Source organism: Trichosurus vulpecula, chromosome 7 (assembly GCF_011100635.1).
Source record: "Trichosurus vulpecula isolate mTriVul1 chromosome 7, mTriVul1.pri, whole genome shotgun sequence".
Classification (NCBI taxonomy): Eukaryota; Metazoa; Chordata; class Mammalia; order Diprotodontia; family Phalangeridae; genus Trichosurus; species Trichosurus vulpecula.
Window position 1 is genome coordinate 48,968,169 of NC_050579.1, and position 18,658 is coordinate 48,986,826.

Consider the following 18,658-nt stretch of genomic DNA (forward strand, 5'->3'; position numbering starts at 1 on the left):
TCTGTTATCTGCACCCCCCTCCCTTCCAGATCATCCTAATTCAGATTCTTCTTGCTTACACGTGAGTAGCTGCCCAACTCCCTGCTTAGTCTTTCCCTCTCTAACTTATCCTAAAAGTCACTGACATATTTCTGGACTTGTATTCTGGAAGGCCTGAGTTCAGATCCCACCTCAGATATTTACTAGCTGTGTGACCCTGGGCAAGTCACTTAACCTCCCCTAGCCTCAGTTTATCCATCTGTAAAATGAAGGTGATAACAGCACCCACCCTGGAGGGTTATTTTAAAGATCAAAAGAGATAACACGTTAAGTGCTTTGTAAGCCTTAAAGGGCTATAATAATAACCATTATGATTATTATTCCTGGTTCACAGTTTTGATCATGTGTCTCAAGACCTTACTCAACAATCTTCCAGGCTGCCTATTGCCAGCCCTTTCTCCTTGGTTTAGCATCCAAGGCCCTCCACAGTCTGGCTTTAATTCATCTTTTCCATCTAAATTTGCGTGCCAGTTTGTGTACTTTGTTCCTCTTTCCTGCCTCCATGGCATTCTTTATTTTTAGGTTATAGTACTCTACCTCTTGAGATCTTTTCCATCTTTTTTTTTAAAGAGGCAAACAAGGTTAGGTGACTTGTCCAGGATCACACAACTAGTGTCTGATGCCCGATTTGAGCTCAGGTCCAGTGCTCTATCCACTGCACCACCTAGCCACTCGACTCTTAAAGGACAATTTCATGCACTACTTTCTTGTACAAGAAACCTTCTGTCATCCTCCTTCCTTCTCTCCCCTCTTTGCTCTCCTCTCTCCTGGTTCCTCACAGATTTCTACTTTCCTTATGCTCTCTGTATCTTCTACTGTGTTTTATTAATATTTGCATTCTTGCTTTGTCTCCAGTTCTAGATTGTAAGCTTGTTGAAGGTAGGACTTCTCTGTATCTCTAGCACCTGACACAGCACATTGCACAGAGAGGTTTCCTTAGTGTTTGTCTGGCACAGCGCTTAGCTCTCTGAGGTCATGGGGACTGGCGCCAATACATTCCCTTTACTTACCGTGGTGGTTTGCCCTCTGTTTAGCCCTGTGGGAAGTCTGACTTCCCAGTAAAGGAAGTAAGCTCCCTGATTCTCATATTTATTGAGTCTTCACTCATCCTCACCTAGGTTTTATGAGCAAAGTTGCTCATTACAGTCATCACACTTTTGGTATTAGCCTAGCATTTCTCTAAAAGCGGTTTCTGCGAGTCAGGTATAGGACAGGGCATTTCATTCCCACACAGAAAGTGATGGGAATGGGATGGGACCTCCCATTAAAAGAATCCTGGTGTGCATCAACAGAATGATTTAAACAGGATTTAGAAACTCAGGTTAAAACTGCTGGAAACCTGGTAGTAAGCCTCATCAAGACATTGTAGTTTGGTAGTTCTGCTAATTAGCCATTTCACCTTTAGGGAGCACAGTCAGATCCAATGCCAGCTGTATCTTCTAGGCATCATCTTCTCTCTGTGATGCTGACTCTTTCCTTACTTCCTCCTGCTGCCGCAACACTGTGTAGATGTGGCAGCTGCTGCTTCTCTGTTCTCCCAGGATCCCCTGATCTTGTGGAACTCACAAGGTTACCTGGTCTCCTCCATATGAGGTTGCTGCTCAGTGGTCTTGTGAGGAGGAGAATACAGAAAAGACAGGCGGTCCCATCCCAGGCACAGGTGTGCCTTAGCATGGTGCTCATGGCAGCCTGGAGCTAGTTAGGGGTAAAGCTCCAATCATTCTCCTACTCAGTAGGGTTTTGAATCAAACTAATTCTTTGAAGGAGGAAAGGAAAAAGAGTGTTGAGGACCAGTTCACTCCTTTAGTACTCCCACAGAGTTTTAGCTCAGCAGCTAATTTGTAGCTGAAAGCAGATAGGATGTCTGCGTACGCTCGGATTTTTACTGGGAGTGGCAGTTACCAGGAGCATACTCCAGAAAAATGTGGGGACATGGGGAGAGAAGGTGGGTACTGCTACACCTGTTCGATTGAATCGCTGTAGCTTTATAGCAGAACAGAAGCATTGAGTTGGGTTCTGGGGCCCAAACAGCGCCAGCTTATTTATTTAGTTAGGAGGACCCTATAGAAAGACCGTAGATTTTTAGATCTGGAAGTTATCTTAGAGATCAATCTCTTCTTACTTTATCACTGAAGGAGTCAAGGCCCATCTAGGTAAAGGCAGTTGTCCATGTGCACACAGAACCCCCGTCTCCTGACTCCCGGTGCAGTGGACCCTGTGCCATGTCACCCTACCGAGAGAGGAAGGGAAGAGCCTGGATGGAGCCCGGGATCATTCTATACATTCCTTTCCTACTAAGATCTTCTTTTAAAGAAAAAAAAGCAAATAGAACAAGCCAGGAAGTTCGCGTTGGAACTAATAAAAGTGTCCAAAGAGAATGAAGAAATCAGTTTGAGAACTTTGGTATGGAGGAAATAACCTGACATTAACTGTTTTAATTATAGTTGTTGCATTGGGCTTATCAGTGTGGGAAGAGGGAGAATTTGAACGCTACAGGGAAGTGGGATATGGACAGTGAGCTGACCCTTTTCCTGACTTGGATCCTCGGGCTCTCAGCCTAGTGGCTGCTGCAGACTTGTTAACAACTGTGTTGGGAAAGGGAGCTGAATGACTAAGAACCAGGATTGTGTAGTCTAGGTTCTCTTTGGCTCTGCCACCAACTTGCTGCTATGTGTGTGACCTTACCTCTCTGGGTCTCAGTTTTTCTCATGTGATAAAAATTATAATAATGTAGTATTATTGCTTGGGCATAAGTCACAGAGTAAGGGCTTGGCTTAGGAATGCTTAGTGATTTGAGGATCCTGCAGTAATAATTTATAGAACACAATTTACACAGGTTTTCCTTACAAGAAACATTGACCAACTCTTTTACATATGAGAACATGGAAGGCCAAGAGGCGTTAAGTCACAATTGAAGACTCAGTCACAATTATCTCAGGCAGAACTTGAAACGAGGTTCCTGACACATGGTCCGGGACCCTTTGAATTGCATGAAATGCTTCTTCCTGTTTTGGCTTTTTGGAAATCTAGTGAAAATGAAACAAAACCAGAACAAGTTTGAGTGCCCAGGGACATTCTGTTTGCTGGCCTCAGAGGCAGGTACCCTTGGGTTAAGATCCTTCCTTTGACATGTAGTAGCTAGGTGATCCTAACAAAGTTGCTCTCTGTGTCTGCTGCTTCATCTGTAAAATGGTACAACACCCGTGGCATCTACCTCACAGAGTAGTTTTGAGGCTCCGTTAAGATAATGTACATGACATGATATATAAACTTTAAAATACTGTGTAATTGTTATCATCATCATTATTATTATAGAGTCACAGAAGTAGAAGGGAACTCCAGATTCTTTGCCTTTCTTCAGTGTGGCTAATCCATTTATTTAGGGCAGGGGGTTTTAACCTGGGGTGCATGAACTTGTTTTTTTTAAACATTTAGAGAATTCTTTTTAATATACTTGGTTTCCTTTATAATCCTATGTATTTTATTTTAAAATATCATTCTGAAGAGGGGTCCCTAGGTGTCACTAGACTGTCAAAGGGCGGGGCGGGGAGGTCCATGACACAAAAAAAGATGAAGACACTCTGATTTAGAGTACAGCACATTTCTTTTCTTTTAAGAAAACAACAACCAAAAGAAACCCTCCAAAACAACAAAAAAACCACATGTGAGAGAAAGTCCTCATATATTTTGTAAGCTTCACCTTGCCCATTCCTTCCAAGATGCTGGGTATGTAGGCATCACAGTAGAATGAAAAAAGCATTGGCTCGTGGAATCAGAGGACCTGGGTTCAAAAACCGTTTGTAGCCATGGTCAAGTCACTGACATTACTGGGCCTTGTTTTCTTCATGTGTAAAATGAAGCAGTTGAAATAAATAAGATGATCTGTGAGGTTCCTTCCAGCTCCATATCTGTGATCCTGTGAAGGATGGATGGATGGGTAGATGGATGGATGGATGGATGAGTGGATGGATGGATAGATGAGTAGCTGGATTGTGCCAGCTTTCTATCCTCTGCCCAAAGAGAGCCACTCAAAAATCCTTAAGGTGAGATGTGATTATTCACTTCAACCAATTCACATTAAGTACTTGGGGTAAATAGGGAGGTTGAGCTGACTGAAGCTCTTAGGGTGCTTGCAGTCTAATTGGGGAGAAGAGGAGGTACAGGACAAATGTCCAAATAACTATGTGGAAAAGAAAGGCCCAGGAAAAATGCAAAGAGGGAAAGATCACTTCCAGTGGGGGAGTTTTTGGGAGAAGTGGTGAGTAGCTGAGTCTGACCTTTAAGGAAGATGGAAATGGGGGTATAGAGGACAGAAGACTTAAAAGGTAAAAAGACAGATAAGGGCAGGGTGAGAATGAGGCATCAAGAGTAATGCAGTTTTACTGATGCATAGAATAAGTGAGGGTGTAGAGTGCTGGGCCTGAAGTCACAAGACCTGAGTTCAAATCCAGCCTCAGGCACTTATCAGTTGTGTGACCCTGGGCAAGTCACTTAACCTCTGTCTGCCTTATTCCACTGGAGAAGGAAATGGCCAACCATTCCAGCATCTTTGCTGGAAAACCCAGTGTGACCCATGGGGTCACAAAGAGTCGGACATGACTGAACAACTGAACAAGAGTAAGCGAAGGAAAGTTGTATGAAATCAGAATGGAGCCAGTCATCTTGTAGAGGGCCTAGAATGGTTGGCTTTGGGAAGATCACTTAGCTGTAATAACAGAAGTATATATTAAAGTTGTAATAACAGAAGATATATTAAAAGGGAGAGGAATAAATTGGAGGCAGATTGGAATGAATGGATCTGAAGCTTCCAAAAATCTTCGGGTTGTGCTGCAGTCATAGATGATAACACATGTTCTTCCCGGTTATGCCTCCCTCTTCACTGATGGATCATCAGAGCGCTCCCCTGAAGCTTGCTGTAATTAGAAGGATCCTTTCTTCCAGGATGCCCTGGAATGAAGTACTTCACCAGCGATGCCCAAAAAGCCAATCACCAGTGGGGAAAGAATCCATTTCTTGGATCAGAGGCTGAGGCTTTGCCTCTGTTAGGTGTTTGTGGGGTAGCATAGTTGTAGTGGGGAATTCCAGATCCGATTAAGATTTAAAGGCTGGTCTGGACTGGATCCTAGAGTATATGAAGGTAGTGGTTAGTGACACATCTAATTTATATTTTGTGTGTTTTCTTTTTAAAGCAATACAATGTCGAGATGCTTTCAAGCCCTGTGTAAATGAAGGAAAATGTGTCACCTACAACAATGGCACAGGATACTGCGAGTAAGTACAAGATACTAAATTAGATCTGTTCCATTGTTTCATTCTTCAATATTTAAGTTGGATGTAAGGGATGCTTTTGATCAATAGAAAGAGATCTTGCTTTATGGGGGATGGGTTGGAAATATTTTTTAAGGGCTGGGTTGGAAATATTTTTAGAAAAATTTGAGAAATGAACTATATAGTATCATGATTGACTCTATCCTGCTCATAGTCTTTTTTTCCTTGGCTTGTTAAACAACCCCTTGCTTTTTTCATGTAGCAGTAAGTGAGGATTAGCTGTTTTCAAGTTCTTGTTTGGTTGTCTCCTGAAAGAGGGGTTAGATTTGTTCTACTTGGCCGCAGAGAATCAGAGCAATGGATAGAAGTCACAGAGAGGGAAATGTAGGTTTGCTATAAGGAAGAACTTGTTCACAATTATTAGAGGTATTCAAAGGTGGAATGGGAACTGTCTCGGGAGATAGCAAGTCGCCCCTCACTGGAGGTCTACAAGCGAAGGCTGTTTGCCAGCTTTCCAAGCATGTTGTAGGAGGGGATTCTTGTTCTCTGTTGGATAAGGTGGACCCCCAAGATCTCCAGACCTCTCTTGACTTTATGATTCTGTAATTCATTGATTCCAGATTCTAAAGTTGGGTCTGATTTCTCCTTCCTGTCATCTAAGTCAGATTCTTAGGCCAGACTCATCAGCCATGTGCCAGTCTCTAAAATGCAGCTTAAATACTCATTTTAGTTCTCTAGATAAACCCTGCAGGGTTGTGAGACTGAGTTAAGAGCCCTTTTCTTTCATGCTCCAAACCCACATGGCTGTGTTCTTCTTCGTCTCTCTCTCCCTTTTCTCCACACCTGGTTGGAATCTAGACCAGTAGCCCAAGATTGCCTGATTTGTACAACCATGATTGCTACAAACTCAATTTATAACCAACCACTCTGGCATTCCAGAATGCGACATTGTGGTTTCGTCTGCTGATCACCATGTTTTCTCCACTGCCACAGTATCCTGGGTATGAATTTTTCTCTACAGGAACACATTTCCAATTTTGTAATGGAAATTAATAGTAAAATAAGGATTGGTATGTGGAATTTCTTGTTTTGCTAGCAAAAAAAAAAACTTTAAAAATGATTTAACATTTTTATTCTAAACTTAGTAACCATTAACAAAAGCAAACATTCCATCAGTTAAGAAAAATAAAAAATAATTGTACATAAAACTATAAATTCTAAGTTTATTTTTAAAGAAAAGATATATTAACTTTAAGAAAACAACAGAAATGTCCAGTTTTTTCTTTGTCCCCTTCTGATCTCTTTTCCTTTTGTATTTTAAAAAAATTCTAATGTTGTTATAAATATATAACTATAATTTTTTTTACCTTGTTATAGATTTTTTTATAGCTGGAAGAAACATTAGAGGTCAAAGAGTCATAGATTTAGGGCTGGAAGGGAACTCAGAGACCATCTAGTCCAACCCCCTTACTTCACAGATAAGGAAACCGTGGCCCACAGAGGTTGTTAAATGACTTGCTTAAGGTCGCACATAGAAGTCAAGTGGTAAGCATCGGAGGTGAAATTGAAACCCAGGTCTCCTGACTCCTGAACCATCACTATTTGCATGGTACTCGAGTACAGTGAGGATACATTTTACTGGTGGGGATACCCATTATTCATATTAGCTATTCTCCTAGTTGCTGGGAAATTTGCAATTCCTTTAATATTTTCTAGTTATCTTGCAAGTTGATAAACACATGAAATAATAAGTAAAATACCTTTAAAATAAAATAATAAATAACATTCACATAATGTTTTGAGTACTTTTGTACAAAGTACTTTTACATACAGTATCTCATTTTGAGCTTCACAAGACTCTTGTTGAAATGAGTTAGGCTAATTTAATCAATTAATTAATTGTCTGTTATTAATTATTTATGTAAGATTTATTTAATTTATTTATTCATCTATTCCTTAACTTTTTAATCTATAGCTACCGACTAATCATGATTGCACATCATAAGTACATTTATAACAATTTTTCAGCCCAGTCTTCTCTGGCACATGGATCTGGAGTTTTTAGTGCTAGAAAATGAGCCATTTTTAGGCAGGAAATACTTTTTAACTAGAGCAACTAGGTGGTACAATATAGATAGAGCATTGGCCCTGGAGTCAAGAGGACTTGAGTTCAGATCTGGCTGTGTGACCCTGGGCAAGTCACTTAATCCTGCTTGCCTCAGTTTCCTCATCTCTTAGAGGAGCTGAAGAAGGAAATGGCAAACCACTCCAGTATTCTTGTCAAGAAAACCCCAAAAAGGGTCATGAAGGATTGGACACAACTGAAAATCAACTTAACAGTATCAATTCTTTTTAACTAAATTTGAACATTTCTTTTGAAGGTGGCGTGATAGCAAATCATGCTTGCATATTGTTTAAATTGGAATAAAAGGTAAGGTTATAAATTGTTTACCCCCTAAATACCATCTGAAAATAGTGGCCTTCTGATTTATTTATTTATTTGGCTAGAGGAACAAGTGGGATACATTTTCCTATGAATAATGGAACAAATGATAGAGAAACGGAGGAAAAGGAGTCAAATTTTGCACCTTAGAACTGGCCTATGGTTCTGCTCTCTTGTCTGAACTACATGCTTTATGTTCTGATTTTTTAGTAACTACTCCTTTCTCTTGGATAATTAGTACTCTCGTCCCCGGGGAACTTGATTCTTTTGTGCTGGGTCTAGCACGGTGCTCCATGCAGGTAGACATTTCACAGATGCCCTTTTGAATGAGTTTGTAAGTGAATGTCTACGTCATCAGCTCTGGCAGAAATGAATTGGAAGCGCCTCAGTCAACTGTGGGATAACTTTCGTCTGTTCTATATTTATCAGGACTGCTTTGTTTGGCCTTCGTGAAAATATATGGTGTTTCTATAAAGAAAAATTTCAGACTGTTAGTATGTAGAGGCTTTCATAAAATCTGTTTATGATACATTTTCTTTTGGGCCCCTAAGAGGTAGCCAGGGACAGTGGAAAGTGGTACCAAATTTGAAACCCATGGCTTGACCCCAGTTTTTGTTACTTTGGGCAAGTCAGTTAATTTCTCTGGGTTTCACTTTCCTTGTCTAGCTCAGTGGTGTCAAACTCAAGTAGAAGCTTATCGCTGCATAAATTTGCCTCAAAAACCAAAAATTCACATTATGTTGTGTTTTTTTTTAATTTGTCAGATATTTCCCAGTTACATTTTAATTTGGTTCCAGCCACACTGGGGAGTTTTGTGACATTTCTCTGTATTTTCTATGGGGTTTCTTCTAAGCACTAAACCCTTTGATCCAATCCTTCCTGACTCCTTTTGAGGTTTTCTTGACAAGAATACTGGAGTAGTTTGCCATTTCCTTCTCTGGCAGAGGTGGAAACTGAGGCAAACAGGATTAAGTGATTTGCCCAGGGTCACCTAGCCAGATCTGAACTCAACATAAAATCTGTTGAGTTTTTAGAAGAATAATGTTGCACAGAGGCAGAATTATTAAGACCTCTCAAGTAACAGCATCGATAATAGTTATTATAATGATGTATATTTTAAATGTGACTTTTTTTCCTTCTGGAAGAAAAGGAAATACTGAAACTCAGCTCAGCAGTAAATAATATGGAGACAGCTCACTCAAAGCACATAGTAGTAAGTGAAAATTAGACCATTTGGCACACTGACAAAACTTTTGTCAGGTATCCCGGGCATGTAAGAGTCTGCCTGTTTTAAGAGACTGCTATGTGGATTTTTCAAAGGAGAAGCCAAATCTTTAGCGTGGAGGGTGGGATTTGAGAGAAAGTAGATGCAAAGTAGCAGGTATCTGAAAAGACTTTCTTTTCAAAGAACATAATGCTACTGATTCAGCTAAAATATAATGATTGTTTATGGAAATTATAGAAGTCCCTGATAACATCATGCTGACAGATGAGGATAAGTGGGGGCTTTTATATTCATTTCATAAACATCTCAGTTGTTTTTTCTTACTGCTAGGAGCCCTTGTGTCCTGTCATTGTGTTAGTAGATCAGGATATGAAGCTGGGAAAAACCTGTGTGATCATGTACACACTTCAGCTACTGTGGCTAATGTGTTCTTGTGAGATCTTAATAAAACCCTTGTGACCATGTCAAGTATGTCATTTTCTACCTTGTTTCATTGGGGGTTGCCTCTCCCACATCTATAATGGTTTGCAACCCCTCAGTTACTTGTAAGTTTTTCTCTAAAATGTAAATGCATAAAACACTGCTTTGAAAAGTCAATAAGCATTTATTAAGTCCCTACTGTGTACCAGGCATAGTGCTAAGAACTAGGAATACAAAGAAAGGCCCTCCCTGAAACCCACAAACCCCAGTCTCTGTTTTTAAGAGACTCATAGTTTAATGCAGCAAAAGTTGGGTGAGATGGTGGGGAGAGAAATAGGGGACTTTAAAAATGTGGACTTTAAACGTGTGCTTTTAAAAGATTTTTTTCCCCTTTCATGTATCTTTCGGAGGGTGAAACTAAGACTCCAAAAAGGTTCATAAGACCCTAGATTTAGATCTAAAAGGGAATACCAGAGACCAACTAGTCCAATCTCCTTATTTTGCAGAAGGATAAACTGAGGCTTGGACCGCGTCACATAAAAGAGTTAGGAGTGGCTTTTCTTCTCTTCCCCATGTGTTTGTCCCACGTTGATTCTCCCTATCTGTATGTTAGTGTAGAATGTTCCTTTTCAAAAGTTTGGTTCAGAAGGCCCTGATTTGTTGATGTGGTTCTGTTTTTAAGTGATGATGACTCATTTTGAAGACCCCAGTAAGTCAGTAGACCGCCTGTTGACTGAACTCTCACTCTTTAGTGCTGGTCTTGCTGCCGACTGTGTGTGACCTTGGACAAATCGTGTGACTCCTCTGAGTCTCAGTTCCATCATCTGCAGATTGGGAATAAATGATGCCTGAATTAATATGTGCCACCAATTAATTCCTTCAAACATCATGTGAGGAACTCTCTAGGAAAAGCTTTGAAAACTGTACTATGCTAATATAAACTGGGGCTGGAGACTGAAACAAACCATTGGGGGAAAAATGAAGGGTAAGTCAACCGTCGCACCTTGGAATTGGACATTATTACAATTTCCTGCTTTTTACCTGTGTTCCTGAAAATTACATTGTAAAGCGGATCCTATCTTCTCACAGAAACAACATTATATATGATTTGAGCTTGTGTTCCTGGCCGAGGACTTGGCAGAAAAATATGGTCAAGAGCATCATAAAAGTAAAGCTTAGAATGACTACAAAACTCTGTCGTTTAAAATGGTCTCTTAAAATGGACATCAAAGTAGCATACTCGCTGATTAACCTAGGGGCCCCAGTAAAATGGAGATGTAACACATAAAAAATACAATTCTACACCATATTAAATTTGACCTAAAATTAATCTCCTAGTTGCAGAAGTATTAATTAAACATTTAATCAACAATTTTGCTTGATGCCTTAGAATTTAGAAGGGCTTTGGAGGGAGGAGTTTGTTGGAGTTACCGCTTAAAAAAGGAGCCCAAGCGAGTTTGAAGTAATTCTCTTGATTAAGTCGTCTCCTGCTCCTGGCAAGTTGAGGCATCTGGAATCATTTGGTTAGAGGCCTTGCCTGCTCAGAGTAGCATCCACACAGTAACTGCCAGTGCTGGTGGTTTGATTTCTCCATCTGAAAAGCATATTTAAAAGTGAGGGCCGACCTAACATCCCTTGCACCTTCTCTTCCTTCCTCAGTTTGTTGAGATCCAGAAGTACAGTTGGGTTTTTTTTTCTTTTTCAGACCGAAGCAGTGACTGCTATTTATTCTCAGATCAAAGTTTGATTTTCATTATCAGACCAAAGCAGCACCTTCTGTAAATAGAAGTTACCCATTCTCATCCTTCGGTGCCTCAGCCAGGCAACTCTGCTGGTGTGGTCCTCAAGTGGATTGTGTTGCTGAGGATTGTCATGTTACTGCTTTCAGAGAACTTGGAAGCTCAGAAACAGTTACCTGAACGTTAACTCCCATACTTTTACAAAGGAGTTCCATGTGTCTTACCCTAGTGTATTCAGAGATGGCCGTGGGATTTTAAAGCTGGAGGGGAAAAGCTACAGAGGAAAGCTACTCCCAGAATTCCCTTTTTATAGGGGAGAAAGCAAAGGCCTCAAGTAACATGGCTTGTGCAAGGCTGCAAAGTTGGGATTTGAATCCAGACCTTTTGACTTTTCCATCCATTGTACTATTTCCATGAATACCACTTCCCCAAGAGGACAAACCTCTTTATGTGATTTATCATTAGCAGTAGTCTACAGAAAGTGTGAATTCCCTTCCCTTCCCTTCCCTTCCCTTCCCTTCCCTTCCCTTCCCTTCCCTTCCCTTCCCTTCCCTTCCCTCCCCTTCCCTTCCCTCCCCTCCCCTTCTCTTCCCTCCCCTCCCCTCCCCTTCCCTTCCCTCCCCTCCCCTCCCCTTCCCTTCCCTCCCCTTCCCTTCCCTTCCCTTCCCGTCCCTCCCCTTCCCTTCCTTCCTTCCTTCCTTCCTCCCTTCCCTTCCCTCCCCTTCCCTTCCCTTCCCTCCCCTTCCCTTCCCTTCCCTTCCCTTCCCTCCCCTCCCCTCCCCTTCCCTTCCCTCCCCTCCCCTCCCCTCCCCTCCCCTTCCCTTCCCTTCCCTTCCCTTCCCTCCCTTCCCTCCCCTCCCCTTCCTTCCCTTCCCTTCCCTTCCCTTCCCTTCCCTTCCCTTCCCTTCCCTTCCCTTCCCTTCCCTTCCCTTCCCTTCCCTGCCCTTCCCTTCCCTTCCCTTCCCTTCCCTTTCCCTTCCCTTCCCTTCCCTTCCCTTCCCTTCCCTTCCCTTCCTTCCCTTCCCTTCCCTTCCCTTCCTTCCCTTCCCTTCCCTTCCCTTCCCTTCCCTTCCCTTCCCTTCCCTTCCCTTCCCTTCCCTTCCCTTCCCTTCCCTTCCCTTCCCTTCCCTTCCCTCCCTTCCCTTCCCTTCCCTTCCCTTCCCTTCCCTTCCCTTCCCTTCCCTTCCCTTCCCTTCCCTTCCCTTCCCTCCCTTCCCTTCCCTTCCCTTCCCTTCCCTTCCCTTCCCTTCCCTTCCCTTCCCTTCCCTTCCCTTCCCTTCCCTTCCCTTCCCTGCCCTTCCCTTCCCTTCCCTTCCCTTCCCTTCCCTTCCCTTCCTTCCCTTCCCTTCCCTTCCCTTCCCTTCCCTTCCCTTCCCTTCCCTTCCCTTCCCTTCCCTTCCCTTCCCTTCCCTTCCCTTCCCTTCCCTTCCCTTCCCTTCCCTTCCCTTCCCTTCCCTTCCTTCCCTTCCCTTCCCTTCCCTTCCCTTCCCTTCCCTTCCCTTCCCTTCCCTTCCCTTCCCTTCCCTTCCCTTCCCTTCCCTTCCCTTCCCTTCCCTTCCCTTCCCTTCCCTTCCCTTCCCTTCCCTTCCCTTCCCTTCCCTTCCCTTCCCTTTTCTTTTCTTTTCTTTTCTTTTCTTTTCTTTTCTTTCCTCCTTTCTCCCTTCTCTCCAAATCAAGACTTCTTGTGACATAACTAAGACTCAGCCCTTTTTTACACACATGGTATTTTTTCATAGTTCACAAAGGGCCCTTTGAAACACAAGGATAGAATAAGCTGAGAGAGTTTATAAAATGTGTTTTTTCACATCAGAAATGCGGTCAGGACTGTGCTTCACATACAGTTGCAACATTTAGAATGGGAAGGACACCAGGCCCAAGAAGCTTATCTAAAGCAAGTACATTGCACCCACCACCAGCAACAGCCGGCGTTTGCATCAGCCTGGCTTGTGGTAATCCTACATTTTCCCAAGATAGTTTCTCTCTCTTAAAAGTTCACTATAGTTGAGTGTGAAAAGGATATCAGAATTATGGGGAAAGAAGGGAGAGGATGTTGTTGATGGAAAATCTAGTGCAGAACAGACTAACTTAATGAGAACTTCACACTATTTACTTTCTCTCATTGGCTCTGGCAGCGTTAATGACCACAACTGAATTTGGTATAACTCACGTTATCTTTCCAACTACCTAGGTGCCAGGAAACACAGATATTTTACTTTCTAGGCCACTCTAATCAACTAAATGTTTCCATGTACACAGAACAAGTAACAGTTTGTTAATATGAGCAGAGGGTTCTGTCCTTATTTTCAGCCCATGATTTAAAAAAAAAAGAGCTTTTGGAAAGAGCAACCCTTTCACTCCATATTTAAATGGTTCACCAATTAAACTTGTATACAGTTAAAATGTATAGTTAAAATAAAATTTTAAAAATAATGTGTTTGTATACATGTATGTGTGTATATGTGTATGCACACACACACATACACACATATACACATACATATGTATATGTCATGCCTGAGAGATTTATCATTAAAGGAAAGTCTGATGCCATAACTTAATAGCCACATTTAGCAATTTGGAGGTTTCTATGAGTATTTTTTCTAAAGGATGGAGTCTTTGACAGCCGTAGTTATCAATAATGAGGCAGAAAAGGTGCTCCTGCGTTTTGCCAACAAAAATCGATAACAAAAAAACTGCAAACTGATTAACTGTGTCCTGCAAATGGTGGATATTTCTGCTAAAGATCAGGTTGACCAGCCTTCTTGCCGCACTGTCTCCAGGTTATTGGTGCCTTTGAGAAAGTAGCGTTTTCCTTTTGGTTTAGGTTGCTGTTGTCACCCTTAATTCCAGGGCAGTTTTTGCTTTAAAAACAAAACAGAATTAGAAAGATCTACGAGGAAGTGCTCTTCATTCTGCCCTTCAGGGCTAAGAATATTTTAATAAGCTCATGCTTTTTTTTTTGACATTCACATTTTAGCTTTACCTAACTTAATGTGAGTTTAGCAAGAATGGATATAAATGAATAATAACAATATAATATTAGCTGGATTTATATAACTCTTTGTTGGCAGAGGACTTTCCAAATATTACCTCATTTAATCCTTACAACAACTGTGTGAGGTAGGGGCTATTATTGTCCCCATGTTACAGAAGAGGAAACTAAGGCAGGCAAGTTAAATGATTTGCCCAGGGTCACACAGATAGTAAGTATCTGAGGTTGAATTTGAACTCGGGTCTCCCCAACTTCAGGTCCAGCACTGAATCTCCCGTGTCACCTAGCTTTGCATCTAGAAAACAGTAGATGAGATAGAACTCTATTAATAAATATCCCAAGTATTCCTTTTACTCTGAACTTTTACTTGTTGCATAGGGTGGATAGGTTTTTTTTTCCTATTAAGCGCTGATAGTTAAATCAATCATAGAAAGCCTATGATACTGAACACACTTTATTACAGAATCTAGTAAGTGGCAGAAATGGAATTCACCCTTGGCTCCTCCTGACTCCAAGTTCAGTACTCTGTCTGCTAGGATACCTGGCTTGCCTGATCCACCACAGTTAAAGTACCAAGCACCAATGGGGACCTCTAATTCTCTTAACTCAGAAATCCTGTATTTTAGATCTAGGTGTGAAGAGAAATTGAGAATTTTTACCTCTTTATCCATGCAAGGTTATTGGACAACAATCATACATTTGGGGTACCAACAGGTAGAATGCTGCTTATATACTCAATAAGTAAACACTGATTCTTGGTATTCCCCACCTTCTTTTCTACTATTTCACCATTTTCAGAGCTGAGGCACCAATAGGGCCACTTGGAACCAAGGGCCGTTTTTAATTTTTATTTGTTCTGTGGCCAAAGAATGCATTCTCCAGTTAGCAAGGATAAGTCTGTCCATACTTAACAGGGCTGGTCCTCAGCTGACACAGTCTGTCACCAGCCTTTGCAGCTTCATTGGCATCACCTGTGAGACTACATGGTTACCTCGCAGCCACAGTGAAGCGATGGAGTGGACTTTTTATCTAAGTTAAATTTTACTGTTCATTTTGGTATGAGAAAAATTAAATTTCCTCTGTTTGTAAAATGGAAACTATTTATCAGTGACATCATCTCCCTGCCTCTCAGTCCTTCTCCTAGAAGTAGATTGTTGAGTCCCAGACTGATAATAACAACCTTCACCCTCTCAATTTGTATACTCTATTGACTTTTAAAAAATATTTCCGGAATAATCTCTTTTCTGGGCTTTTTATTTTAAAAAAGTTTCATTAAAGCAGGAAAATAATTCTGGAATGGACCATCTTTAAATATAGCTTGGTATGCAAGTAAGAAGAGCCGAATTGAAGTTCAGGATATTAATGATGATTCTGGAACACCCACATTTTTAACCTTATATCAATTAGATTTTTAAAAATTGAGTTAGGAGAACAGGGAAAGCAAAAACCTGATAGGGACTTGTTCAAAGCAGTGACTCAGGAATTAGCTTGGGCTCAGTACAGATTCAGGCAAAGCTCCAGCACCTAGGCATCTTGGGACTTTATAATGATTTTGTGGTACCGACTATAAAAAATAAAATTTGAGGAAAGGGGGAAGAGGTTTGTGTGATCTAGAGTATTTGTACATCACATCTTGGAGATGAAGCTTGCACTGGGTTTTATCCTACCACGTAGGGTGGGCTTTTGGATAGACAACGGAAAGAAGGGTTTCCTCAGTCAGGGGCCTCAGTGAGCCAAGGCGTGGCAGTGAGAATAAGTATCTTAGAAGGCAGTTGCCTAATTGGGACATGAGAATTGGGGAGTAGTAGGAAGTAATGTTGGATGGCTGAGTTGGACCAGTATAATGTGCAAGAAGATCTAATCATAAAATCACACAGTTGGAAGTTTCTCATGACTTGATATGTGAACACATTTTAGAAGTTTGCATTTTCTATAGGATTTGGAACTAAAAGTTTTCTCTTTTAACCCTTAATTACAATTAATTTAATCAGAACATTATATTATCTGAATATTCTGGTTAAGTAAGTCTGTATGTATAATGTTAGGGATTTCAGTTTATAAGATTCTATATTATTTTGCCTTACAGTTTTAGGCCAGTCAGCTCTCCTGCCTCATTTTCCTCATGTAAATCAATTAATTTTAGAGCTGACATGGAGTTTAGGAGATTACTTAGTTTTTCCATAGAATCATAGAAATGGAAAGGACCTTAGAGATCATGTAGTCTGATCCCTAACACATGAATTCTCTTTACTACATTCAGCCTTTTTGAAGATTTCTAGTCATGGGAAACTTGCTTCCTCTAGAGGCAGCCAGTTCTGCTTTGACATAACTTAGGTGGTGGTGGTGGTGGTGGTGGTGGTGGTGGTGGTGATTGCTTTCTTAGATTGAGCTGAAATCTTTCCCTTTGAAACTTCTACTCTTTGGTGTTAACTTTTTAGGTCAACGTCGATGAACATTCTTTGGGTTCAGCCAGATTCCCTTAATTGTGTTATCCAGCCGACTCCATTTGAATAGCTTGGGAAATTGTCAGATGCCCTTCTTGAAATCCATATGATTTGGATGAAGCCATAAAGGACATACATTTATCAAATTTTCCAGTGGTGCAGAACTGAGAGAAATTAGCCATTGTGTTCAATGACAGAACTGGGATCCCAAAAGATTTAGAAAGTCTGGAACAAGGGGAGTTGAATCAAGTCAAATGAAAGTCAGTGGAAATAATGATAAAGTCCTGTAATTAGTTTAGCAAAATCAATTACACAAATATATGATGTAAGAGAGGGGGAGGGGAAGAGAGAGGAGGAGGAGGAGGAGGAGGGAGAGACAGAGACCGAGATTTGATAGTTTTAGTGGATTCCAAACTCATTATGGTTCAACAATGAAGATTTTTGTCACCTTAAGTGCATTAAAAGGAGTGTAGCATCCAGAAAAAGGAAACTAATTGTCTTATCATATTCTGCCATTCTCAGAGCACATCGGGAGCACTAAGTTAATTTCTGGGTGCTGTATTTTAAGAGTGCCTCCAGTAATGTGTAGTGCATGTAGAGGGCAATCAGGATGGTGAGGAAACTTGGAAACATTTAACCTAGGATTGGATTTGGATGAAGGAATGGATTGTTTGGAGAAGTGAAGACTTGTAGGGGAAAGGATAAGTTGGGACATGATAACTATCTTTTAATATTTGAAGAGTTGTTTAGATGAGGTTTGAGACTTTGTTCTGCTTGATGTCGAACGTGTGACTTCAGGTGAAGTTCCAGTGTAACTGATTTCTATGCAATAGAAGGAAAAATGTCTTTTATAAAAATAAGAGCTATCCAAAAGAGAATGAGCTTCCTTGAAATGTCGGGGTTTCCCCATCACTAAAGGTTTTCAAATGGAGGCTAGTTGGAGAAGTTGTAGAAAGGATTCATGTTACAAGTAGGGATTAAGCAAAATGAATCCTGAGGTCCTGTCCCTGTAAGATCCTATAATTTACATCAGTGGTTGCTTGGTTCCTATTACCCACCACTGCTTCCTTCCTTATTTTATTTCCTTAGCTCTGCCCCTCATGCCCTGAAACTGTCCTACCCTTTTGTCTCTGCCCTTGACTTTCTTCCTTCTTACAAGGAAGAATATTTAGAAATATAGAAACATAGCATCTCAAGAGTTGGGAAATACTTTACACGCCAACTGGTCTAGGCTCTAACCCCAAATGGAAACATACCTTTTTTTAAACCTCTCTGGCAGGTGGTTATTCAGCTTCCAGCTGAATACTTTTGATGATAGGAAACTCGTTATGAGGCAGCCCATTTTACAGACAACTCGAATTGTTCTTGATTATTGAACCAAAATCTGCATTCCCTCATCTTCTGCTTGTTGGTCCTCCTTTTGCCCTTTAGAGTATTAAAGCGTGATTCTCATCTTTCTTTCACATGACAATGCTTGTTCCCCTCCCAAGTCGTTTCCAGTTTTCCGCATGGAATAGGCAGCCCTAATTTAGTCTAGATAATTGAAGGTTTGAATGCGTACTATATAATCAGAGGAGACAAGCATTAACTGGGCCTTGAAACATGAATAGAATTTGGATAGAGAAGAGAAAGAAGGTCAGCCCAGTCTGAGGAGGAGCATGAGCAGAAATATGGAGAGAGGAATGAGTGTGTTGTGAAGACGAGCCTGATCAAACTTGAGGATTCATATTGAGAAGCAGTGGTAAATGAAGGAGGTCGCATTCTGGTTGACCAAATATTTGGCGAAGAAGCTCATGTGTGCCTGCTTACTGCCTACACTTTGTTACTTTAGAAGATACACGATTTCATCATTTTAAGCAACCTCTTCACACCTTAGACTTAGATTGGTTGCTGTGGTTAAAATAATTCATCATGAAGTGGCGAGCCTTCTGTACTCCAGACTTAGCTGGGCTGGCCACAGAATTTCATAGTAAGAGGATATCTCAGAAGCTATCTAGTTAATCCTTCTCCTTTTTCAACATACCTAATGATGGATGATCCAGACTTTACTTAAAAATGTCTGGTGCGGGGTGAGATGGGAGAATGGGG

General features: G+C 41.1%; 1 protein-coding gene across 2 annotated transcripts in view; it reads left to right on the top strand.

Moving 5' to 3' along the window:
* The window catches only part of NOTCH2 (notch receptor 2), a 176,166-nt gene that overhangs the window by 40,953 nt on the left and 116,555 nt on the right, over positions 1 to 18,658 (top strand). For both annotated transcript variants that reach the window (XM_036769157.1, XM_036769158.1), the window contains exon 2: positions 5,229 to 5,310. In XM_036769157.1, coding sequence (XP_036625052.1) covers positions 5,229 to 5,310 — 82 coding nt within the window. The remainder of the gene's footprint in view (positions 1 to 5,228; positions 5,311 to 18,658) is intronic.